The sequence below is a fragment of the Perca fluviatilis genome, chromosome 12, assembly GCF_010015445.1.
Source record: "Perca fluviatilis chromosome 12, GENO_Pfluv_1.0, whole genome shotgun sequence".
In the NCBI taxonomy this organism is placed as follows: Eukaryota; Metazoa; Chordata; class Actinopteri; order Perciformes; family Percidae; genus Perca; species Perca fluviatilis.
This window is the reverse complement of record NC_053123.1, coordinates 25,728,862-25,754,725: the sequence shown is the minus strand read 5'-3', so window position 1 is coordinate 25,754,725 and position 25,864 is coordinate 25,728,862. Positions and strand designations below refer to the sequence as shown.

Here is a 25,864-nt window from a genome sequence, read left to right as displayed (position 1 = left end):
CGTTAACATCCCGTGGTCTCTTGAATGTGGCATACCTGTAGCAAGCTCCTTCGTAGCGATAAAAACAAACGTCGAAGCGGAGCTCCGTGCTACACAGCGGCGATTGCCAGTTGTTTAAGCCGCTACAGACCTCCGTCACAGCTCGGTTGTATCAGCGGCATTTAGTAGCTAGCTAGATGTGTTGAGCCGCAACAGAGTTCCTCAACACCGCCTCTGGTGCCCCGCATGGTGCTCCGTCAGGTCACCGGTAGCTGGTGGTTCAGTTATCCCAGAATAGGTGACTCTCAGCCGGGGACAGAGCACCGCGAGCGGCCGGTCATTTCGGCGGAGATTACAGATAAGTAAGTAATGAAATGACTGGTTAAGAAAATAATTAATGTTAGTCCTTGTCGCTGCCATGTTGTTTGTGTATCTCTATGGCAAACGCGTGGGGGGAGGGATGAGCCCAGAGGGGAGCGTCGGCGGATGTTAAGGAGAAAATCGATTTTTCATTTAAACAAATCCACGTTAACTACACATTCGAGTTAATCGATAAAATCGATTTATCGCCCAGCCCTAGTGTCATTTTATGCTTATTTACAGCATCTCTACTTCTGGTTTGTGCAGACGCGTCCTCGGAGCTAGAGTCCCACCAGGGCTATTACACCAGCATGGTGCAGAAGTCCATGGGCCTGAGCAGCCTGGCCACAGAGGAGATTGAGCGGGACCTTCACCGCTCTCTGCCGGACCATCCCGCCTTTCAAAACCCCACCGGCATCGCTGCACTGAGACGAGTCCTCACCGCCTACGCTCACCGCAACCCCAAGATCGGATACTGTCAGGTAGGGACCTGATGATCCGAGCGGTGTGGTGACGTTTAGTTTAGAGTAGTTTATTTCGATCACATACATAACATTAATAGTAAAAAAAAACAAGTGTCCCCTTAATTCATACAGTGTCATCTTCACTCGTTTATAATCAATACTGACTGAAAAGGTGTAGGTTAAAGCATTTGCTTATTTACCTACCCTTTTTATTTATATTTTGTTCTTAGGTCCCTCAGAATCTTATCAATCTTTTAATTAAATGTATTGCTATTAATTTCTTCATATTAAAACACACATTACGTGCAGAAGATATGAAACAAAACTAAATGAATAAAATAAAATAAACAAAATGCATTCCCATTCGTCAGTGCAGAGATCGTGATGGGCAGGGGTGATTCTAGGATCAGACCTTTAGGGGGGCTCAGCCCCTAATGAGAATGTGACACGGATACAGTGCCTTGCAAAAGTGTAAACAATAAATAAATAAAAAATAAAACTTTCCTTGACTGGGATACTTGACTGGTTCGCTTTGGTGTGTTCCGAGGCCCTTTTTTGACCAACTCGGGGAGACTGATCAGTCTAACTGCCTTAAACTGTCGTTAAATGGCGTCTGATCATTGTGTGTGTGTTTCTTGCATCTTCCTTCTTCCTCATCTGCTTCTGTCCAGTCTATGAACATTCTGGCGTCGGTGCTGCTGCTCTACGCTAAAGAAGAAGAAGCTTTCTGGCTGCTGGTGGCAGTTTGTGAGAGGATGCTGCCTGACTACTTCAACCGCAGGGTCATAGGTAAGAGGTCAGGGGTCAAAAAAGCAGTGAAGCATTTTTAAGCTTTATTTACTCATATGCACTTCAGCCACTTAGAGTAGCTGCTCCTTGTTTGAAGTCACGTAACCACAGTATGTTGTGTTGTTTATTTTGTTTCGTCTAATCTGCTGCTTCTCAGACACCAAACAACCCAAAAGGTTTTATTTTTGGCCTCTGAAATAAGGGCTCATTTCCTGCGTTTGTCAAGCTGATTATTTATGACATGCAAGGTGCTTTTGAAACAATTTCCTGTTCCTTTCAATATCCAGATGTTTGTGTATCCTTGAAAAAAACGACAGTGATTGTTTTCTGGGAATTTGTACGTGGAGCATAGATTTGAGTTATTTTACCTTTTTATTTTTTTTATTAACAATTTCCTTCTCACCAGAAGAGACAAAAACAACAAAGAATGTATCCTTTGTCTGTGCAACCACATATGTAATGAAAGAATATGTGTATCACTGTATGTCTAAATGCGTGTTTTTAATAGTTTTGGGATGACAGTGTAGTTTTTTTTTAGCACAGCATATAACACCAGGCTGTGGCTACACAGTCAATACTTCTTAGTAGGATAAAATAATTTAATAATAATACAAGTCTTTGTCCTTCATTTGGTATTTGTTGATACTAACATTTTTTTTTGCATAAACAGTATTTTTTAATCTCATTACAGTATACTGTATATGTACTGTATATACGACACTCAGACTGAATGTCCATCTTTTGGCGCCATCTAGTGGTTAAAATTATATAAAACAGCCCCAGTCCAAAATTACTTGAAAAGTACATAAACATACCCTCAACTATCAACGCAGAAAATGATTCTTTAATCAGGTAGTTCTTGATTTTAATCATACTTTGGGCAATTTGAGACTGTAATCATTTTAAACAAAACCTTTGTACGGCTGCTTTTTGTTTAGGTAAAATGTAACATATCAGAACTGTCAGAAAAACATTGAAAAAAACATATAATTTTGGTAACTCAGGTATTGTATCAGCACTGTCAGAGTTTTTCATTGTGACATGTCTGTACATGAGGCCACCCGGTAACCCCTCCACCCCCACACCATGGATTATTTCCCCCCTGCAGGAGCTCAGGTGGACCAGTCTGTGTTTGAGGAGCTGATCAGGGAGCGTTTGCCAGAGCTGGCTGAACACGTTCCAGACCTCTCCACCCTCTCCTCCGTCTCCCTCTCTTGGTTCCTCACCCTCTTCCTCAGCGTCCTGCCCTTCCACAGCGCCATCTGCGTGGTCGACTGCTTCTTCTTCCACGGAATCAAAGCCATCTTCCAGTTGGGTTTGGCAGCACTGGAGGCCAACGCTGCACAGCTCTCGGCCAGCACAGACGATGGACAGGCACTTATGATTCTCACGAGGTAAATACACACAGTATTTGATGCCTAAATTTTACTCAAAATGAACGGCATTTTTAAAATACCTTTTCAAACTAATTACACAGTTAGCAAAAAATAAGCAGTCTATGGCATAAACACCGGTGTGGTTAAATCGTTCCTTTTATGTACTCGTATAAAATATGTATAAATGGCTGTAACAGTGATTTTGCAATAATTTTTTTTTGTCCATGAATGTTTGACAACAATGAGAACAACTCATTGTAATAAATGTATAAATGGCTGTAACAGTGATTTTGCAAAGTCTTTGCTTGTCCGTAAATGTTTGCATCATGTATGGGCGATTTCAGTCCAACACAAAGTAAGTAAGTAAGTAAGTAAGCTATGCTGTTGATCTCTGGGACTGTTTCTTGATGCATTTCCTGGTAACCGAGCAGAACACTCCTCTTATTGTGTTTCTAAATCACTCTAATTAATGGTAACGAGGCACTGCCAATCAGAGAAGAGCCTGTTGCACATTTAGAACCTGGCTTCACATATCAAACCTTAATTTTGAATCGAGCGATTGGGATTACTATTGTTTTTTGAGAATGTGAACCCTCTGCTCTGTGCTTCGCAGTTTTCTGGACCAGGTTGGAAGTGAAGAGTCGTCCTGTCCTCCGTCCTCCCCGCCGGCTGCAGAGGAGACCAGCAGCAGCGACGCTGATATTTCCGCTGTGGGACCCACAAACATCACTGACCTCATCAGCGAGTCCTACGAGGTGAGAAGCACACAGATACGATGGTTAATGGTGATATTGGCCATTCATTCATTGTTTTTGCACATTTTATGTAGTTATGTAGTCACATTTAGGTAGTTTGCACTGTCCGCTGCAAGAAATCATTCCTACCACAGGCAATACAACTTTTTAACATTTCATCAGTAAGTGTTAGATAAGACTCATATAGATCACTAAGTGCAATTTGTACAAACATTGGTTTTACTAACATCTTTATAAATACTATTCAAGTATTTGTACACTTTTATTCCCAAAGTATATACAAGTTTGCACATTCTTTTCCTTTTCCTTTTTATTTTTTTATCTTTATTTTTTGAATATTTGTTCTTGTATTCTATCCTATTTATTGTATATTCTGTATGTGTGCTGTGTCTGATATTTTGCTGCTGTAGCACTGAAATTTCCAAATTTGGGATCAATAAAAGTCTATCTAATCTATGTAGTATGATAAGTGAGGTTAATTTGGGTAAATTTGGGTGAACTGACCCTTTACCCACATACAGTCTTAATCATTTGTGTAGGAGGACATGTTTGCTGTTGCACTGAACTTCCGCTGTTTGTGTTTCCTCGTGTCAGAAATTCGGAGACCTGACAGTGAGGCAGATTGAGAGGCTTCGCTGTCGACACAGAATCCAAGTGCTGCAGGCTCACGAAGACACCACCAAAGAAAACGCTGTAAGCAGACAGAGAATACCAATGTCCTACTGTCATGTAGTCTGACTTTCAAAAAAGAAATGAAGGCTAACATTAGAGTTCGGCATCGTCTCAGACCTCCCTCTCTTCCCCCTGTGTGTGTCTGTGCAGTTGAGAATAGTGACTCCAGATGTTTCCATCCCTCCAGAGAACTTGGCTGATGTCTATGACCTCTTCAAGGTATAGTCTTATCCCTCCACCAATTAACCAATATCCTTTATCAACAACATTTTCAGTTGTGTCTTGTGTATTGAGAGAATTTGAGGTTTATAGGGTAAACAAAGTATTTCATAATTTTTCTTATCTCCTCCTCCTCGCCCATCCAGACGGAGCACTTCATCAGTCTGTACTGGGGTGACAGCAGCTCCGCAGCAGCGGCGGAGGCGGCAGCGTGGCGTTATGCTGACTCCAGTCGCTCCTATATGGAGCGGCAGTACCGGCTAGATCGGCCCCAGTTCAAGAGCCTGTACGGGCTGCTGGCGCCGTGGCCCGGCGGCTCAAACCAGCACTCTGACACGCTGGCCAACCGCACCTTCACCCTGCTGGACCAAGACTGCGACAACCTGGTCACGTTTAGAGAGTTTGCTGGCTGGCTGGGTAGGTAAATGGAGTGAAGGAGGAGAGGAATTGTGGGAATGTAATTCAAGAATGTTCTCAAAAAATAGTTTCAATGGAGACAGACCAATTCTGGTTCTTTAAAAGAAAGAGACATTCATCCATAAGTTGAAAAAAGAATGCACTTAAGGTGATTTTTCTAGAATGATAAGGATACCTTTTGCTTGACTAAATACAACTAGTGAGTAATAATAATAAATAATACAAATGTACTGTATTATAAGAAATGTAAAAGGAAAAATAAAACATTCACTGGCTGAATTCAGTTATAATGTCCATATGATGTGCAGCATAAATCCAGTCACCATACACTGTTATCCCGAATTAGTTGACTTTACTAGAAATTTGCGTGGAAACCCGTTTCCTTAAACCGCCTAAGTTTTTACACCTAATATTGATCAATATTCAACTAAATCAACCATACAAAACTAAAACCCAGATAACATCAATGCACACCCAAAACATTAACACAACATTATTAAAACACACTTTAACTAGAACAGAAACCGTTCAGAACATTTTTTTTCCCCCCATGAGCCTTTGCATCGCTTCAGCGCAGAACAGTTCAAATGACCCCATACAGAAAATTAACATCCTTAGTTATCTCTGCTTAATATGATCAGAGACGGTTTAGTATAAAGGATCTATGATATGAAATGTGCACTGCATACTTACACTGATTATTACAAACCACTAATGTGATTTAGTAATGAATATGGTTTTTAACAAAACATGAAAGAATTAGTAGTGACCACAAAAAGGTTTAATTACAACTAAATCTGGGTGCTCTTGAGAGAGCAGAGAGAACAGAGCAGACATTTGTCTGCATTAAAACGCTCTAAAGAACTTCAGGCTGTTGCACATCTGATTAGTTTTAACCCTTTATTTTCTCTCTCTCTCTCTCTCTCTCTCTCTCTCTCTCTCTCTCTCTCTCTCTCTCTCTCTCCCTCTCCCTCTCCCTCCCACTCAGACACGTTGTACTGTGAAGAGCTGAATGAGAAAATAAGGCTGCTGTACCGTCTGCACATCCCACCAGGTTATTCATTTTGTTAACACGATGAAAGTCATGAGTTTCAAGCTCCAGTCAGGGCTGTTATTAACTGATTTGTGTGTGTGTGTGTGTGTGTGTGTGTGTATGTGTGTGTGTGTGTGTAGCTCTGACAGAAAGTGAGGATGACCCCTCTTTGACGAAGAGCCCCCTGCTGTCCACAAACAGACCCCTCTATGTTAATCTGCCCTCTGGTCGGTCCAAACACTCTGTGACTTATTAGCTCAACGCAACAACTAAAGAAAAATAGACAAAACACCAGCAATGTATCATGTGTTAAAGGCTGATATAAATGTACGTGTGTCTGGTTGAAGTGAATCTGACTGTTGTTCCAGATGTTGAAGGTGAGGTGACAGATTACCAGGAGCAGCTGAAGCAGATGCTGAAGGATCTGGTCAAAGAGAGGGAGAAAGATGTGGAGAAGCCTCTGCCACTCATGAACCAGGTACTGCACTAGTGTTGTACTACACAGTCAAATCTCATCTTTTTTTGTAACTTACATTTGTATTGAATTTTCACATGCATATACGTAGACAAAACAATACATCAAATAAGGAACAAATTAAAATAACAATAGTAATAACACTAAGAAACTGTCTGGAGATGATCCACTATTCAGTCCACTATTCAATTTGGCATTTGTTCAGTTGGTGTCACGTCCCATATAAATGTTCCATTTTTCCCAGTTCTTTTCAAATACATTCTCTTTGACTCTCAAAAGGTATGTCAATTTTTCCATAACAAAGATTTCCTGGACAATTTCCAACCACTGGTTCTGGTTTAGGATATTTACATTGAGCCAGTTTCTTGTGACCACTTTCTTACTGGCTGCAAGTAACAAATCTCATCTTTAAGTGGTGCTTCCTTTATTTCACCCCTGGAGTCTGTATGCATATATTCTTTGTCATATCCTGACATGTTTCTCCGATTGGTAGCATGTTCTCTTTCCAATAAACCATACTGCGCTAAAAATACCTCATCCATTTATTATTAAATGCTTATTTTGGTAAAACAAGCGTATAGAAGAAGCCACTCTATACAGAACGTGAATGTCTCTGACATTGGTGCCTTCCAGTGGTAGTAAACAAAACAAAAACCCACGCCATCAAATGAAAGTTTAAAGTATAATCACATACAATTTTAAAGTTATTTTTGTCTGCTGATCGGCAATTTAAAAAATGAAATTAACTCTTAATTGACTGACTAATTAGGCCCGGTATGCTGGTCCTGTGACAGACTGGTGACCTGTCTGGACTGGAGAGAGCCTGTCTTTCACCCAATGCATGCTGGGACTGGCCTAAGCCCTTTTCAGAATAGACTGGGAATATGTAATATTACTGGCTTAATCTATCTGTTAATTCAGACACTACCTAAAAGTGACCAGGATGCTTATTCAGACGTGAGACCGACATGTTAATTTGACGTCAGATTAACATATATTGGTGCTTTTCTGAAAGGGGCTTTATTTAGTCTCCCCTTTTCAGGGTGAACAGGACGAGCAAATATCGGATATAGGGCTGCAATCAACAATTTTTTTCATTAGCAAATCATTTGCAATTAATCAATAGTGTATAAAGTGTCAGAAAATATTGAACCAATGTCGATGTCTATAAATTGCTTGTTTTATCTGACCAACGGCCAGAACTCAAAGATATTCAATTTACATTGATAATGAATGATCATAAAACATTTAAAAAATGGCAAATTGTTATCTTTTGTTAAAGCATTTATGCTTGAAAAATGACTTTTTTGATTTTGATTATCTACTAATCAATGTTTAATGCTAATTGTTTAAGAACTAATCTGTTGGTTTGTTGTAGAAATTCCGGTAGAAATAAGTATAACATTTCAAGAAACTAAATGATAGAATGTGATGAAACGCTGAAAAATGCCCTTTTTATCTCTCCCTCCACAGCGTGAGTTCATCCAGTTCTGTAAAACGCTCTACAGCATGTTCCACGGCGACCCAGAGGAGAACGACCTCTTTCAGGCCATCGCTACAGTAACGAGTCTGGTGCTGCAGATCGGCGAGGCCGGCCACCGTGGACACAGCTCGGGGTCAGAGGTCACCAGCCAGGAGGAGGGGAGAGGAGCCGCTGAAGATGCTGGGCTCGATGCCAGCACAGGCAACGGCAGTTTGGCAGCAGAGAACGAGTGGACAGTCAGCTACGCTCAGATCCTGGCGTCGCTGCTCACCGAACAGGCGCTGGTGAACTTCTTCGAGAAGCCAGTGGATCTGTCCGCTAAAATCGCAGAGGCCAAGGAGAAGCAGTATCACCAGCGGGCGGGTTTGCTCACACTGCAGCAAGGGACCAGCTGACTCAAATGTGAACAAATGTAAGCCAAATTTCTAATGAAGGACACCAAAATATCAGTATCATTTGACACAATGTGACAGAATGCAGCCAGGAAGCTAAAAAGCCTTAAAGTTATCTGTGAAATGTAATTAATAGTATGACTGCAGGCAGCCACACTGGCAGGACCTGGCCTGTGACTCTTTGACCTATTTTGGCCTGGAACTGACAACCGTTTTCCCCAAAAACATTTTCAGCCAAAAAGACCATTTTCAAGCTAAAATCTCAGCAGCAGGCCATGAAATGGTCGACTCACGGTATCAGCCAGCAACATTACTAACATCGGAAGATCGTTTTGTGCTCTGGGCCTGGAGAAACTCTGATGATTGCCTTCTTACATCACCATGAGGATGCCTGCAGTTAAACTGTGTTGTGGACAAATAATCCATCACCACTTTCTAATAAGGCACCCCTTATGAGTTTTGATTGACCTGATTAAAGGTCTATAAATAATTGACTAATTCTTTGTAGATCATTTACAGTATAAGCCATTCATTTGATTGAGTTGCCAGGTTGTGAAACATCTCTTGTGCCTCACTTTCTAATGAGCCATTAAGTCTGTTATTGTTAAACATTCCTCACTTTCTATCTAGCAAAAGCCAAAGTTAGTAAGTAATCTGTAATTAAAAATGTAAATAAGTTAATAAAGGATTTTATATTTATCCAACAAGTCTTTTTTTAAGATTATTTTTGGGGCTTTTCTGCCTTTTATTTGACAGGACAGCTAGGTGAGAAAGGGGAGAGAAAGGGGGAAGACATGTAGGAAATCGTCACAGGTCGTTTGAACCCTGGACCTCTGCGTCGAGGCATAAACCTCCACGTATATGTGCACCTGCTCTACCCGCTGAGCCAACCTGGCCACATCCAACAAGTCTTTAATTGTAAATGTTAATAAGTTGTTGAATGAATTTTGATCCAGAAGGTCAAACAATCCATATTGAGCAGGTTACCTGATGAACTGAATGCTAAAAAGACAAACCTGTGTCCTGCTGGAGGAGGAGATTTTCACAACCTGGCAACCTCAAATTTTCTCCTATTAATCACATGACTGATCTATAAATCACTTGGAACTGATAAAGGCAGTGATTAAAACTCACTGAATGAAACCCTTTATAAAGGCTGCCTGATCAGAAAGTTGTACCAATAATCCTCAGAAAGAACGGTGCAGCATTAAGGACAAATCTAGCATATAATGTTCTTTTTTATTAATTTTATAACTAATGTTTCTTTAATGTTAAATGTTTTCAGATGCACGCACCTTGAAATAAATATTTTCTAAACTTTTTTAAATTACTGGAAGAAATAATCTACAATTACAGAATAATGAAAAAACATTTTACTGCTGGAACTGTTCTTTGAATAAAAGACCTTGCATAAAGACGTCTCTTTTCTCTTCAAGTTAAGTGTTTGTTTGGGACAGGTTGTTATTCAGCTCCTAACATCATTCTGAATTGGAAGCTACGGCAGTCGACAAGTCAACATTTGTCACGTTGATCAAATAAATATGCAGATTTAAAAATTGCCTTCTCTGTAAGTTGACTTACAGAACTTTTTAGGCCCTGGCACAGCAAGATGGCGTCTCTATTCTTACCCCCACCTACAAAGCTGTGATTGGCTCAGTTGTTTTTCTGAGAGCGGTTAGTGAGCACAACACTGGAGATGTGTCCAGCAATTCAGAGGCTAGAGCAAAACTGTATTGATATGGTGCTTGAAGGCAAAGTTTTGAATGCGGTGGCCTTAAAATGCCGAAAGCTGGACTCAAATTAACCGAAACATGTCCACAAATCAGAAGCGATATCCTAAACAGGGGCACAGTTATTACCACTTGAAGTGCAAACAGCGGCATAATAAATGCTATTTCCGTGAGTTAGCTGAACTTCAAAATGAAAACTTGCCTGCTGTCTTGTTGTCATAGTAGACAGTGTATAAACAATCTGCTCTCTCTCGCTTTGTAAAAATATAAGTTTTTCTGCCAGAGAGCGCTGACACGTTGTATTTTGTGTTAAATCCCCAGCTCAATATTTATTTAGGACGCAGTTCATTGCTAAACAAATTCTAATTCTTACCATAAATGTTCACGTTATGTGTCATGGGTAGAAAATAAATATAAAATAAAAAATATATATTTTAAATACTGATATTGGCTTCAAAATAAATATAAACTTGTTTGTATTTGATTTGGGGAACTGATTATCAGTGATTATTCTGTAAATGCAAAACAGTTGAAACCCATTCAGCAGAAGTGTAAATAAAATGTATGGCAGAAGATGCCTAAGGTCAAAGTTCAGAATGATGGGCGCCTGGGTGGCTCACCTGGTAGAGCGTGCGCCCCATGTACAAAGGCTCAGTCCTTGCCGCAGCGGCCGAGGGCTGGACTCAGACCTGTGGCCCTTTGCTGCATGTCTTCCCCCCCACCCCTCTCTCTCCTTTCATGTCTTAAGCTGTCCTATCAAATAAAGGCCTAAAAGGCCCAAAAAATAATTGTTGAGAAAAAGTTTAGAATGAAAAGAAGGAGGCAGAGTGCTGCAGGAGCTTGGTGTGCTTTATTAGCTACTGATTAAAGGTAGAGGACCTAAATAATCGGAAGAAACAAAACACACATTTTACTAGTGGCCAGCCTTCAGTACAAAGGGAAGACTGAGGCTTGTCTGGTACAACTCTTCACGAGTGGTTTTATCATGGAGGAGACAGATGGTAACTGACTCCTTAAAGGTTTCATTATTTTAGTCATTTCTTTTTCTCTCCATAGAATTTCCATTAAAGGCGTAATTGGAGCTATTTGAGCCCATATTTGAGCAACAACTCAGACAAAAAATGTTTTATATATATTAAATATTTTTGAAATATACAAAGGGCATATTGTTAGGGAGTCTTGCTTTTCCAAGAGTGCCTTAGAACAGTTTAAACAATCTAAAATAGTCTGCCATTCATAGTATGTATAATCAGAAATATTTTACGTGTCATGTCATGTCATGATGCTTTTATCACATCCACAGGCAACAGGGGCAGCAGCATATGAATAATAACAGACGAGAATTACAACACAAATAAAATACAGTTACAGAGCTACAAGTAACTAAAAGCTACACATTGCACGAAGCCACATTGGTGATCACAGGAAGACAAATCAGTTTGCCCTGTGGATGTGTCACGCCCGCTCTGTAGGGACGATGTGCGGGCTTTGTCTTTAAACTGCTTCAACGTAGTTGGCTGGCAGCATGCCGGTCTTGCCGGTGCGCTGCACAGTACCGTACATCCACCCCTCATCAATGGCCTGCACGTTAACAATGACGTCGCCATCCTTGAAGGACACCTCATCATTGTCGGCTGCACCGTAGTCATACATGGCACGCACCGTTTTCTGCAGAGAATAAAGAAAACAGGTCAGTCAGAGTGAGTGTGTGTAAAGTATACGAGGGTGGTGTGAGGGTCAGAGTTTAAAGGATAAGGTTGATGATAAAATATTTTATTGTTGGTGTCAACAAATCACATAAAAAGACCAAAACTAGCAATGAATTGATCCTAATAACATGTAGGAGCATCACATTGCCCAGTTGTTCTAGGAAACTACTGAACCTGTTTTTTATTTTTTTTTATTAAAGGTCCCATGGCATGCTGCTCTTTGGATGCTTTTATATAGGCCTTTGCGGTCCCATAATACTGTATCTGAAGTCTCTTTTATATAGACCTTAGTGGTCCCCTAATACTGTATCTGAAGTCTCTTTTATATAGACCTTAGTGGTCCCCTAATACTGTATCTGAAGTCTCTTTTATATAGACCTTAGTGGTCCCCTAATACTGTATCTGAAGTCTCTTTTATATAGACCTTAGTGGTCCCCTAATACTGTATCTGAAGTCTCTTTTATATAGGCCTTTGCGGTCCCCTAATACTGTATCTGAAGTCTCTTTTATATAGACCTTAGTGGTCCCCTAATACTGTATCTGAAGTCACTTTTATATAGACCTTAGTGGTCCCCTAATACTGTATCTGAAGTCTCTTTTATATAGACCTTAGTGGTCCCCTAATACTGTATCTGAAGTCACTTTTATATAGGCCTTAGTGGTCCCCTAATACTGTATCTGAAGTCTCTTTTATATAGGCCTTAGCGGTCCCCTAATACTGTATCTGAAGTCTCTTTTATATAGACCTTAGTGGTCCCCTAATACTATATCTGAAGTCACTTTTATATAGGCCTTAGTGGTCCCCTAATACTGTATCTGAAGTCTCTTTTATATAGGCCTTAGCGGTCCCCTAATACTGTATCTGAAGTCACTTTTATATAGGCCTTAGTGGTCCCCTAATACTGTATCTGAAGTCACTTTTATATAGGCCTTAGTGGTCCCCTAATACTGTATCTGAAGTCTCTTTTATATAGACCTTAGTGGTCCCCTAATACTGTATCTGAAGTCACTTTTGTATAGGCCTTAGTGGTCCCCTAATACTGTATCTGAAGTCTCTTTTATATAGGCCTTAGTGGTCCCCTAATACTGTATCTGAAGTCTCTTTTATATAGACCTTAGCGGTCCCCTAATACTGTATCTGAAGTCACTTTTATATAGGCCTTAGTGGTCCCCTAATACTGTATCTGAAGTCTCTTTTATATAGGCCTTAGTGGTCCCCTAATACTGTATCTGAAGTCACTTTTATATAGGCCTTAGTGGTCCCCTAATACTGTATCTGAAGTCTCTTTTATATAGACCTTAGCGGTCCCCTAATACTGTATCTGAAGTCTTTTTTATATAGACCTTAGTGGTCCCCTAATACTGTATCTGAAGTCTCTTTTTATATGGGCCTTTGGCGGTCCCCTAATACTGTATCTGAAGTCTCTTTTATATAGACCTTAGTGGTCCCCTAATACTGTATCTGAAGTCACTTTTATATAGACCTTAGTGGTCCCCTAATACTGTATCTGAAGTCTCTTTTATATAGGCCTTAGCGGTCCCCTAATACTGTATCTGAAGTCTCTTTTATATAGACCTTAGTGGTCCCCTAATACTGTATCTGAAGTCTCTTTTATATAGGCCTTAGCGGTCCCCTAATACTGTATCTGAAGTCTCTTTTGTATAGACCTTAGTGGTCCCCTAATACTGTATCTGAAGTCACTTTTATATAGGCCTTAGTGGTCCCCTAATACTGTATCTAAAGTCTCTTTTATATAGACCTTAGTGGTCCCCTAATACTGTATCTGAAGTCTCTTTTATATAGGCCTTAGTGGTCCCCTAATACTGTATCTGAAGTCTCTTTCCCGAAATTCAGCCTTGGTGCAGAATTACAGCCACTAGAGCCAGTCCCACAATGAGCTTTCCTTAGTATGTGCCATTTCTGTGTCTGTAGCTTTAAATGCTATTAAGGAGGAGAGAGGGGGGGCAAGGTGGAGGGTGGGGGTGTGGCCTTGACCAACTGCCACTTTTCTGGTTTGAAAGCCATGATGTCTCTCTCTCATGGGTGGGCCAAATTCTCTGGGCGGGCAAAGCACAGAAAGGGGAGGTAACCTTGCTCCTTATGACCTCATAAGGAGAAGATTCCAGATAGGTCCATCAGAGCTTTTCTTTTCTTTTCTCAAAAGCGGAGCAGGATACCCAGGGCTCGGTTTACACCTATCACCATTTCTAGCCACTGGGGAACCATAGGCAGGCTGGGGGAACTCATATTAATGTTAAAAAACCTCATGAAGTGAAATTGTCATGCCATAGAACCTCGAGGGGCTACACTCGAAACACTGAACAAAAACAGCAGGCTGGGATTGCCTCCACGCGGCTCTCACGCTCTCTCTCAGGCTGCTAAAAAGCGCTCTGTCTGATCCGGCCTTGAAGGACAAATCAAGCATGGATTTATTGTCCTCTTGTATCGATTTGATAACATCTGTTTCTGGTGGAAAGTTTCTAGCCTGTTTCACCCCTAAACTCGTGGACCATCACTGATGGATGTGGTTAGGTGTGGTCAGAAGTGTGCTTTGCAGCACCTGTAACGACACGCAACAGTGATGTCCCGTTGTCCCGGAGTTCACCAGACATCACTGCAGCAAGTTGAGCAGGTAAACCACTGGAGGTCAGCCAACCAAGATATTTAGGGGCTTTTTTATTACTCTTTATGCATTCGCTTCGTGTTTGTGCAGTGCGTGTGTGTATAGGGAATAAGTGTTACTTACCCCGGTGGTAGAGGGGTGTGAGGGGACAGAGGAGACGGTGGTCTGCTGGGTGGCCACTGATGATGACCTCTGCTGCAGCTCCACAGTCTTAGCATGCTGGTAACCTGCAGATGTTAAGGTAATAAAGGAAACCACAGAAAAGGCACAGTCTTCTTAAAACTGATACAATGGCACTGCAGTGTGTAGATCCTAAACCCCACTTAGTTAATCTGTGGTGTTTGGTAAAATACTCTTGATATGCTAATATAACGCATCATACAGTGTATGTTGAAGTTTGTTATGGTGATTCTAGATCATTTACCGGTAGAAGAGGCCATGAAGCCGTTGCTGTAGAGGGACATGTGGTGGTCGGGGTCCTGGGACACCTCAGACTTCTCATCAGCCATGCCGCTCAAGGCGCTGGTGGAGCGGGAGTGCTCCTTGCTACGGCGCTGAGCTTGCACTGTTGGAACAGTGTCAGAGGTAAGATAGATATGGTTCTTTAAGACGTTATGTAAAAAAAATCATATGATCAAATGTAACATTTACTTCACACTAGCCATGGCTGAAACACGTGGAAAATTCAGCTAAATGTCGTAACATAACACTTTGTCTCAGGGCAAGATATCTCGACAAATGGTGGCCAGATTGTTGTGAAATTTCACAGGAATATTCATAGTCCTCAGATGATTATTCCTAATGATTTTGGCGACCAGTGACATCTCGTCCAGCTTCTGCTCGAGTTATGATCACCTTCACTGTAACACTTCACTTTAACACCCCCTATTTAGCATTTACTAGCTGTATATAATTACAGATGACATGGTTTATAACACACTATTATGTAGTTGTAAGGAGATTTAAGGACATTTTGAAGTATTATTATATAATATAACTCCACAACTGGTCTACAGAGATAATGAGATAATAAATGCTTGATAACACTACAGTATATGACATATTTGTAATGATAGTGTGTGACTGATTTGTATGCACAAATAAATACAAATAATAAATGCTGTAAAACAAAAAAAATATTATTATATCTGATATGATATATATATATATATATATATATATATATATATATATATATATATATATAATTAATACATGTAAAAATGTTTATTCATTATTTGTTATATGGGGAGTTAAAACTTTACTTTAATATTTTGGACCATGACAAGGACTCAAAAACTGATTTATATAAATTAATTTAATAATATCAGAGTCTAATAATCTTTTCTTGTTTTATAATCCTTTGGAAAACTTATAATGAAATGTGGACAAAATAATGTTTATTTATACAAAACTAAAATGATATCTCATCTTTTGACCTATGCAGCCAGCCTTTGGAGCTTCTCATCTCACCTGACATCATGTGCAGACTCCTGGACTGGATGTTGTCCTCAGCAGGGTCGTAGTCAAACACAGAGCCGGGGTTTGTGCGCCACACACGCAGATCTGAAGGCACAAAGAGTCAAATACAGGATCAGTCCAGCAATTACTAATTTAAAGTAACCAATGTCAATCTGTGGCATTAAATGTGTCTCAGTCTGTCGGTTAAATTTGCCCCAGTTTGTTTCTCTCATGTATTAACATTACATAGAGCTAAGTATCGTTTTTCCTAATAGATAAATCCAGTACCTCCAAATACCTTTTAAAAGATCATCAATGCTTTATCTTTCCGAAAAAAAAATGGATGCTTAGCTCTGCGAACTGATTGTATTCAATTTGCCTTTATCAAGAAAAATCAAATACATGAGCCAATTTCTTCAACACTTGGAGTATTTTCATCAAGTTATTTAAGAATGTATTCTACAAAGTCTTGAAAGCCTGTGATTGGCCTTTTTTTCTTTACAGTTCAAATATCTTGTATTTGCGGAACCACAAGACACAAAACTAATGATTGTAACTGTACCAGTGGTGGTCTCCTGGTCATGCTCAATGGCACGTCTCCTCTCCATCTCCACCACACGCCTCTGGATGCCACGGTAGTTGATGTCGCTGAAATCCTGGGTGTTCTTCTTCACGCGCTCTGTCACCGGGTCAGAGGCGGTGGGAGTGAAGCTGCCCTTGCTTTTCTCAAAGTCCTGGTGGTATCTCACCTGGAAGCACATATCACAACCACAGTAAGTGTAACCACATACACTGTCCTGCCCCAGGAAACACTCACTAGAGCACCAAACATGTATTCATTTGATTAACTTCTTCAGTTGGAAGAAATGGGCTTGGGGCTGAGATCTACTGACAGGGTAGAGACATCATCAAACTGTTGCGAGACGTACTCATACATTGCTGGTTTGGGTCTTTTCATGGGATTTGTAGACAAGAAAAATATAGAACACTTAGCCTTTATCCTTAATAGAAGTAGTAGAGAAGTAGTAGAAAAGTAAACTATCTGCAGTAGAAAATGAACAAACAACCACAAAATCTTACTCCAGAAATGATGCGCTGGGTCTCCCTGACGCGCCTCATCTCAGGTGTGTCCAGAACGAAGGCGGCCTTGCCCTGGACCTGCTTACGGAAACTGTCAGAGTACAGCACCTGGTGGAAAGTGAAGGAACACACACTGAGCATCTGAAATATTTCAATCCTGAAGCCATCATACAATAGCAGTTAGCATCCACAGTACAGAGGGTGTGGCAAAGAGACGTAATGGTAAGAGGACACACAGCTGCTGGCAGAATGAGTTGGGGTTACATTACTGGGATTTCAGACGAATGAATTAGAAGGGAGATTTTTTATTTAGAGGCTTAAGTATTAAATGAAAACAAGATTAAGCCCCAATCTTCAGTGGGAGGATGCCAGGGTAACAAGATGAAGTGGAGTAGTTTCAACAACAGAAGAGGATAGCAGTGATGATGTGCACAGACACACCCGAGCAGGTAGTATTAAACACATAAAAAAAAAATAAAATAAAAAAAAAAGTGAGAAGTGGGAAGAATTAATAAAATTAACTACAGCCGGGAGACAAGTCAGTTAGAAAAGGGTTAACATGGTGTAGAAGAAGAACACATTTTAAGTTGAATGTGTTCTTGCAGTTGTTCTGAAGGTACCGAGCTAATGTTTTCTTGGTTCCTTTTGACTCGTTCCATCTCTGGGGTAAACACCACAGGAGTTCCCTTGGCTGAACTGTCTTTATACAAAACCTACGGGACAGAAGCACAATGCCCCAAGGGGCCAATGAGACACTCCGAACCACACACAGACCACACACCTATAGGACTGGTTTCATAGACTTGGATTGACCTCAAACTCTTCGTGTGAGTATACAGATAAAGTAGATTTCAGATGAATTAATCTGAGAGAAGGAATTGCATTGATGTGACATTTGTTGCTTTTGGTAAAGATTTAAGCAGTGTCTGAGAAATTGGTCCTATAGAGTGACTCATCCTGGTAGCTCCTGTTGAACAGCCAGGATCTCTGTTGTGGAAACAAACATGTGGAAACAAACACACTCCTAACGTCTCAGCAGATTTAGTTTGTCGTTAGCTGTGAAGTGGAATTCAATTTAGCAGCTTTATGTGAAAAAAACGGGCTGTGGGTTAGAAAATACGGCAAAATTGGGGGGCATCACAGTCCAAAGAGGAAGGGTTTCATTCAGCTTGAAGGGTTGATGGTTGAAGATTATTGATGGTGTAAGAGGAGAAAAAAGAAAAGAAAAGAAAATGCAAATGGCGTGGATGAAAATGAAGGCTACATTAGGGTCAAAGTGATGATGAAAGCAGGGCTGGGGCTCAGGAAACTGCAGGCTGTGCCTTGGATGAAGATGGATGAAGATGAGCAAGAGGTGATGAGAGTGTGAGATGACAGCAGGAAGGAAGGGGAGGGAGTAGCAAACAGGCGTATGATGGGCATTATTGATGAGCTCTACTATCCACTCTCAACAGTTAGGAGCACACGTGGTTGGGTTGTGTTCCGCTACCGAGCTGATGTGCTTCTGGGTTTGTTTGACCCGCTTCACCTCAGGGAGGTCCGATATAGCTGTGCCTCGACCCAGAGAGTCCTTGTATTTTATCTAACCATCAGACAGTTTGAGTTTCAGGCAGAGAAAGTGGAGGAAAAAGTAAAGAGCAGGTCAATCAGAGACAATTGCTGGAAGACAGAGACACAGCACAGCACCAAAAATCACAGCAGACATGAAACATGTAATTAAACACCCGAGAAATGGAGAAGCAGGCTGTGATAGAGACACAGTGAGGTTTAGCTGACCCCACAAGGCTCATTGGTGTTATATATCTGCGTGGTGGGTTTGAAGTGACAAACAGCTGGGACATCTAAACGAGCGGTGAAGGCTCAGGAGAGTTGTTATTATGACAGTGTTTGAGGGAGATGAAGAGGTAGAGGGGCGGATGGATGCAGGGTCACTCTGTGGAGTACCGTGCTTATGTTGTGCTGATTGCGTTTAACTCTCTCCATCTCTGGGGTCTCTGACACTGACGTGCCTTGTTCCACTCCTGCTTTGTATTGAATCTTTGAATGAGACAACACAAAAAAGTCAAATATAAACACACTCAAAGGCCGGACATTTAAGAATAAAAAATTCCAGGGAAATGCAGACTCATTTATAATGGAATAAAACCAAATGGAGGGAAGTTATGTTTTTGCAGAAATGTGAATTTAAAATCAAGTCATGAACCAAGTCTGGTGAATAGGAGTGATTTATGAAACTTAGTTAAGATGGAGGAGGGGAAACCAATACTAAACACGTGGAAGGATAAGTTTTTTTTAGACTAGTAGGAGAGGTCAGAGGGTGTTTTGGGAAATGATTTTAAGAGGATAGGATAAGGATCACTGCAGTCTTTTTCCTCTACCAAGCTGATATTCTTCTGGGATTCTCGGACCCGCTTCACCTCAGGGAGATCTGGTATAGATGTGCCTTGACCCACAGCATCTTTGTACTGAATCTGCCCATTGCATAAATTACAGAGACACAGAGTAAGACAGGGACAAACAAAAGCACAGTATGTACTGTGTTATATCTGTGTGGTGGGTTTAATGTGACAAGAATAACAATTCTGGCATCGAAACGAGCGGTGAAGGCTCAGGAGAGTTGTTGACAGTGTGTTTGAAGGAGATCAAAAGAGAGGTAGAGGGGCAGATGGGCAGATGGAGGCAAATTAAAGAACAGCACAGGAGGACACAGGGTCACTCTGTGGAGTACCGTGCTTATGTTGTGCTGATTGCGTTTAACTCTCTCCATCTCTGGGGTCTCTGACACTGACGTGCCTTGTCCCACGCCTGCCTTGTATTGAATCTTTGAATGAGACAACACAAAAAAGTCAAATATGGTGGTAACACATTTAAAGGCAGATTAGTTTTCAATTGATGAGGGAAGGAAATGCCAATTAATAAAAAATTAGAATAAAAAAAAATCCAGGGAAATGCAGACTTTTTAATGGGGGAAAATAAGGGAAATTGTGTTTTTGTGGAAATGTAAATTCAAAATCAAGTCATTAACCAAGTCTGCTAAAAAGGAGTGATTTATGAGACGTAGTTAGGATGGAGGAGGGGGAACTAATACTAAAAACATGGAAGGTAAAGTTTTCTAAACTTTTATACTAGTAGAAGAGGTCAGAGGGTGTTTTGGGAAATTATTTTAAGAGGATAGGATAAGGATCACTGCAGTCTTTTTCCTCTACCAAGCTGATATTCTTCTGGGTTTCTCGGACCCGCTTCACCTCAGGGAGATCTGGTATGGATGTGCCTTGACCCACAGAATCCTTATATTGAATCTGCCCATTGCATAAGTTACACAGAGTAAGACAGGGACAAACAAAAGCACAGTGTATACACAGACATGTCCATCCATTCATAACAGCACACACACTTCGCAACAATGGCACTAACACGTTATTACTTCAATTTTCACATATTTCAGTGGTAGTTGGGCATGTTGGCAATAGGTAAGGTTGAGTTAACATTTAGGGCCTTTGGGGATCCATAAAATTCTATAATTAGTAAAAAAAAAACTAAAACTAAAAAAGTAACATAATAAGCATGAAAGAAATCTGTGTTGAGCAACAGTGTTGGATTGAAAATGGCATTTTGAAGAGATTACATGTCAAGAAAGGTCTGGTTATATTACTGGTCACTAGATAAGGAGGGAATATGGAGGTTGAGTGGGAGATGAAGGAGGGCAGGGTCACTCTGTGGAGTACCGTGCTAATGTTCCGCTGGTTGCGTTTAACTCTCTCCATCTCAGGGGTCTCGGGCAAAGCTGTTCCTCCTCCCAAATCCTCTTTGTACTGAATCTTTACATGAATGAGGAATGAAAGCAGCAACCAGTGATTAGCCTGATTTCAAGTCTTGAATAATGAGGACGAGATGCTCAATTTCATTTATGCACCTTGTGAGCAAAATCCGACAGACACCAACAAAAAGACACTGAATGAAACAAACATAAATCAACATTTAAAGGCACACATTTTGTCTGGACACGTCCAGGTGTTTAACAACACACAAGCTCCGCACTAACTAGTATAAATGTTACACTATGGTAAAAACTGTCAGGGGTTAGTTGCATGAATTAAATTGCTGCACATTCTACAAGGTTAAAAAATATCTGTTTGGTCCAAAGAAATGAGGGCTGCATATCAGGGATTATTAAAGACAGAAAGTAAAAAAAAAATTAAAAAAAAGAATTAAGAAAGAATTAAGAAATGTAAGAAATACGTTATTAGAAATCGTTAAGAAAAGATGTTTTTATAGAGTAGATACCAAGCTGAAATTCTTTGTATTCTCTTTAACACGAAGCATTTCAGGAGTGTCCTTTATAGTAGACACTTTGCCCATTACGCTTTTATGGTCAATCTGGTATTGATGCTATAGGGAGAAAAACAAAAGTGCAGTTAAAATGTTTCACAATGATAAAGTAAAATAAAAAATAAGAAAAACAGAAAGCCAGAAGAAAAACTACTAAAATGTACCTTATACCACCTTCACACCAATAACCAGGGTCGGACCAGGGTTATCTGACCCGTGTTCAACCCTTATTATATCAACTCAAACCAAGCCAGTCTACACCGGTTGATCACTGATGCATACCAATTACCTCACATGCTAGAAATGGGCGAGGCTTTACACGTCATATTCAATGAACAGCTAACATCACATACTCCAGAGCCGTACACCACCAGAACTAATGTTTTGTACTTGAATTCATCATTGTACAGTACGCTCTCGATTACGTTCTAAAGCACGAATAAATAAGCATTAAACACGCAACACATTACTTTTGAGGAGACAGATGATCTTGTGAGTGTGTTCACGGATGACTCTCCCTGGGATCCCGTGACCCCCTTCTCCTCCACTGGTAAGCCTCAGCAGCAATTATAATTCCCCCCCATTCCCCTCCCCAAGGTATGAATGTGTTTTAAATTGTTTTAAAATTATCTAAATAAAATGTGTTTGTGCTCGTCTCTGGCTAATTGTATAAGTACCTGTGTGTCCGTAATTGTATCAATAACTGTTGTCTGTGTTTTTGGGTCAGATTCCACCTAGACCACAATCTCCTCTTTTCTGTCCATCTAGTGTCATTCTCCTCCTCTTCATTTCATTTATTGCAGGTGCAGCAGTCAAAAAGGAAGTAGGCTACCCTAATGATTTAGGACTATTTTAGGAGGGGAAAACCTTTTTTCTTTGTTTACTAAGATTCAAATTAAAGTTAGGCTTTGCTGTAGGCTTCCCGACTCGTTTTAAAGAAGACGGAGAGAAAAAGAAAGAGATTTGCGCGAGCCAGCGGCCACACTGAACTGCCAATTTTCATTCGTTTACGTTCCAACGCTTGGTTTTCACAGGCAGCTTTTTTCCAACTGCAACTCACTACCCTTCTCCAAAGTTGACTTGGGCAGAGCGGTGGACATCTGGGCACTTTCGCCACTGTCTTTGCTCATTGCTGTTCTTATAGGGATTGAATTGAACCGCTCGGCTCTGCTGTTATTGAAGCTGCCTGTGAAACCCCAGCGTAAAGCATAGTTTGTTTTTTAAGGTGCGTGGCGACCTGTGACGACTATGTCATTGATTACTTACGGTGCTGAAGTTCTTCTGGTTCTCACGGACTCTCTGCATCTCTGGAGTGTCCAGGACCGGTACATAGTGGGACATGGTCCTTTCGGCCTCCTCCTTGTACTTTTTCTGTTGGCCAAAAACACAGAAAACAGGAATCTTTAATTAAAATAGATGTAAAAGAGTTTTATACAGTATTCCAGGAGCCCTCAGTTAATTGTTTTGAGATGTCTCCAGATGCACAACCTAGAAGGGGATACATTTTAAATGAAACTTTTTGAAGATTGGTTCAATTCGATAATCTACCTGGCTGATGATGTTCCTCATCTGCTGAGCATGGATGATGTCTGGGGTGTCGATGACACTTGTGTAGCTGGCCCTGTCCATCTCGGCGGTGTGTTTGTATTTAGACTAAGGAACAGGAAACATCAATCAGCACAGATTCTAAGTTTACTATAACTGCAACCAACAACACAGACATAAATATACCATAGCTGCTCTATGAATTATTTATATATTTTCAACAATAGGATTCAGACCTGACTGAGGATGTCAGTAGCGTTCTTTGCCCTCATAAAGTCTGGGGTGTCTGTAGCCAAAGCCAACATTCCCTTGCCCTTGATCTCCTGCTCCAGCGACTTCTTGTACTCTCTCTGTAAATATTACAGGTGATTAAGTCTTACATAAAAGCACTGCATTTGCTAAAAGAAAACTTCTTTGCTAAAAGAGAAAAAATTTCTTTTAGCAAATTTCTACTTATTCAGATTTAGTGGGGCTGCAAAACCTAAAACGTCTAGGGAACGTCTAGGGAATGGTGAATAAAGAAGAGTTAGAAGATTTTTTATTAAAAAGTCAGTTGGACAGTAGATTGTGTGTTAAGCTCCACTCAAAACTGAAAAATACAGCAGCAGTTAAGGACAGTGTGTTAAAGCATATTTATGCATTTTCAACAAACCCATGTTTTTTCTTCATTTTCTATTATCTCAGTTTATTTACTAAAAACTGCTTCACAGTACTACGTCTCTCGTGCACTCCAAAAATCAACCTCAAAAGCACTCCGAGCATATCTCGACGAACAAATGAACTAAATAAAAATAAACTTTGATGCTATCTTGACCACAACACTAAGCATGTTCTTGTTCCTTTTGTATTGCTGGAGCTATAATGTAAATAAGTGAAATGCAAACTAAAGTGAAAGAATGACATCCCAAAATGCAAAATTGCATGTTTTCTCAAAAAAAAAAAAGAAAAAAAAAAGAAGCTTAGAGTACATTTAAGGTTGACTTTTGTAATATTTATTATTAAAGAGCATGAGTATAAAAGTAAATAGTGGGTGTCAAATAGGGTGAAGATAAAGGTCAAGATAAGAACATTTAATAGAAATCAAAAGGAAGGAGAATGCTGGAAATTAGTGATGTCATAAAGCAGAGACAAAAGTAAGAGTCAAACCCAGCAGTCACCCTTTTAGTGGGATGATAAAGCTTAGTTAAGGGGATAGGATTTAGCAAATGATGCACCAAGAGCGGGATTGTGGGAAGGCACTCAGTTGAGAGCGTGAGGCTGTTTCCATCGCCTCTCAGTCAGTCGTACCTCACACAGGATATGAGTAGCATTCCTTGCTCTCAAAAGCTCCGGAGTTTCCTCCATAATAGTTATCCCTTTACCCTTCACTCCCTCCTCTAGATCCCTCCTGTACTCTTTCTACAGGATGGAAGAAGAACAAAGAGACTGCAAGAAGGGCACACAGGCAGGCCAGGCCAAGGCATACAGACAGACAGTACAGTAGGCAAGCTCTGCTGCTTGCCCTTTGAGCTCAAAGTCACCAAAACTCCCCAAAAAAGAAACTAAGCAGTGACAGATTCAGAGGTTAGGTCTATTACATTATTATAAAACAGTGAAAATTGTTACAATCAAGTCACATTTTCACAGAGAGAGTGGAGACATTGGTGACTTTGGCAAGAATCCTGATAAAAGACAATGTGAACCACATTTAATCAGAAACAAAAAAACAACATGACAATTTAAATCAGCATTTCCCCGTATTGATTGATATGATTGCCATGCATGCATGCAGACCTTTTAAAATAAAGCTGTTAGTAGTTTCCTGATTGTGAAATTAGGAGTCCAGAGGGCTATTTCACAAAACCAAGATAAGGGATTAAACTGGGATTTCTCAGTAATCCTGGCTCAATTTAGCCTTGACTCGGTTTCACAAAAGCAGAGGCACCTAAGTTACCATGGAGATTTAGTCTGTACAGCTAGCCTGGTCTGGACCAGGCTAACAGCCAGGATTTATTAATCCTGCTGTTCTTTTCTGTTCACTCAGTGGTTTTACCTTATTATTATCAGCCTGCATTAAAATACAACATGTACATATTGCTGTTCATTTAAGTACTGTTGTGACCATTATTTTTTATAATTATTCATGTGACATTGTTACTGTTATATTGCTGAATGAAGACTGCTGTTGATATTTTTGTTAGAAGTTTGATGAATATATTACTGCAGTTGTTGAGATAATTAGAAAAGGCTGATACAGTTGCCAAATGTGTTTTAAATTAAGTCTGTTACTAAGGGCAATATATAAAGTGCTGTACATGTGTGTTCCTATAGTGGACCAATGCACCTTTAATTATTTTAGTTGATTCATTTCTTTTATATTCTTTAACGACTATAATTTGGGAGGATTGTACAATTTTAAGAACATATCCTAATTGTACAATCCAGCCAAATTATAGTCTTTGTTCACTGGACCAGTAACCATATAGTGTAGACATACTGTACATTTATGTAACAACAGGGAGAGGACACCTCAATGGTTTTTGATCTTATATTCTGCTGGGGGGGAAATAACTGATGAATATACTCTGTTACATTCATGTTTACAGTGTGCATTATATTTATAACTCCATTATCTTTATAGTTTCTAGATTTTAGAGTCCAATTTCTTCAGAGTCTTTCTTTTCTATGTCCATATATATGAGGGAGCAAAGCATATAATATGTAAAGAAGAAAACTCGACCTCTATAAAAAATAAAAAAAAAACACGTGAGAAAAAGCGTGGCAGATAATAGCGGACCGACTGCCTGATATATCTAAAAAATATACATTTACAAACTACTGCTCTTAACTGAAACTATTCAATGAGTCACTTGTCATTTGCAAAAATGAACAGTTGTACACTTTGCATTAAAAGTGAGCAGTAGAAGTTAATATGACTTATGTAATTTATATTTTAGCCCATGAGAGAGAGAGGGAGAAACAGAGTGAAAGAG

At 40.1% G+C, this 25,864-nt stretch overlaps 2 protein-coding genes across 34 annotated transcripts in view; one reads left to right on the top strand and one right to left on the bottom strand.

The window, feature by feature from the left end:
- LOC120570276 (TBC1 domain family member 8) overlaps positions 1 to 9,831 on the top strand; it is a 28,889-nt gene extending 19,058 nt beyond the window's left edge. For both annotated transcript variants that reach the window (XM_039818538.1, XM_039818539.1), the window contains 11 exons: positions 607 to 821; positions 1,475 to 1,592; positions 2,701 to 2,986; positions 3,582 to 3,723; positions 4,318 to 4,416; positions 4,546 to 4,614; positions 4,761 to 5,031; positions 6,020 to 6,085; positions 6,205 to 6,291; positions 6,433 to 6,542; positions 8,013 to 9,831. In XM_039818538.1, coding sequence (XP_039674472.1) covers positions 607 to 821; positions 1,475 to 1,592; positions 2,701 to 2,986; positions 3,582 to 3,723; positions 4,318 to 4,416; positions 4,546 to 4,614; positions 4,761 to 5,031; positions 6,020 to 6,085; positions 6,205 to 6,291; positions 6,433 to 6,542; positions 8,013 to 8,417 — 1,868 coding nt within the window. In that variant the 3' untranslated portion in view covers positions 8,418 to 9,831. The remainder of the gene's footprint in view (positions 1 to 606; positions 822 to 1,474; positions 1,593 to 2,700; positions 2,987 to 3,581; positions 3,724 to 4,317; positions 4,417 to 4,545; positions 4,615 to 4,760; positions 5,032 to 6,019; positions 6,086 to 6,204; positions 6,292 to 6,432; positions 6,543 to 8,012) is intronic.
- Positions 9,832 to 10,972: 1,141 nt separating this feature from the next.
- Positions 10,973 to 25,864, bottom strand: part of neb (nebulin) — a 66,075-nt gene continuing 51,183 nt past the window's right edge. For 10 of the 32 annotated variants that reach the window (XM_039817142.1, XM_039817145.1, XM_039817141.1 and 7 more), the window contains 18 exons: positions 24,180 to 24,290; positions 23,129 to 23,242; positions 22,896 to 23,000; positions 22,614 to 22,718; positions 21,303 to 21,407; positions 20,744 to 20,836; positions 20,225 to 20,317; positions 19,747 to 19,839; positions 19,397 to 19,489; positions 18,963 to 19,055; positions 18,508 to 18,600; positions 17,639 to 17,731; positions 17,019 to 17,126; positions 16,501 to 16,687; positions 15,951 to 16,043; positions 14,902 to 15,042; positions 14,601 to 14,704; positions 10,973 to 11,812 (listed from right to left, as the gene is read on the bottom strand). In XM_039817142.1, coding sequence (XP_039673076.1) covers positions 11,639 to 11,812; positions 14,601 to 14,704; positions 14,902 to 15,042; positions 15,951 to 16,043; positions 16,501 to 16,687; positions 17,019 to 17,126; positions 17,639 to 17,731; positions 18,508 to 18,600; positions 18,963 to 19,055; positions 19,397 to 19,489; positions 19,747 to 19,839; positions 20,225 to 20,317; positions 20,744 to 20,836; positions 21,303 to 21,407; positions 22,614 to 22,718; positions 22,896 to 23,000; positions 23,129 to 23,242; positions 24,180 to 24,290 — 1,998 coding nt within the window. In that variant the 3' untranslated portion in view covers positions 10,973 to 11,638. The remainder of the gene's footprint in view (positions 11,813 to 14,600; positions 14,705 to 14,901; positions 15,043 to 15,950; positions 16,044 to 16,500; positions 16,688 to 17,018; positions 17,127 to 17,638; positions 17,732 to 18,507; positions 18,601 to 18,962; positions 19,056 to 19,396; positions 19,490 to 19,746; positions 19,840 to 20,224; positions 20,318 to 20,743; positions 20,837 to 21,302; positions 21,408 to 22,613; positions 22,719 to 22,895; positions 23,001 to 23,128; positions 23,243 to 24,179; positions 24,291 to 25,864) is intronic. The other 22 variants (XM_039817139.1, XM_039817171.1, XM_039817170.1 and 19 more) reach the window with 16 other exon arrangements.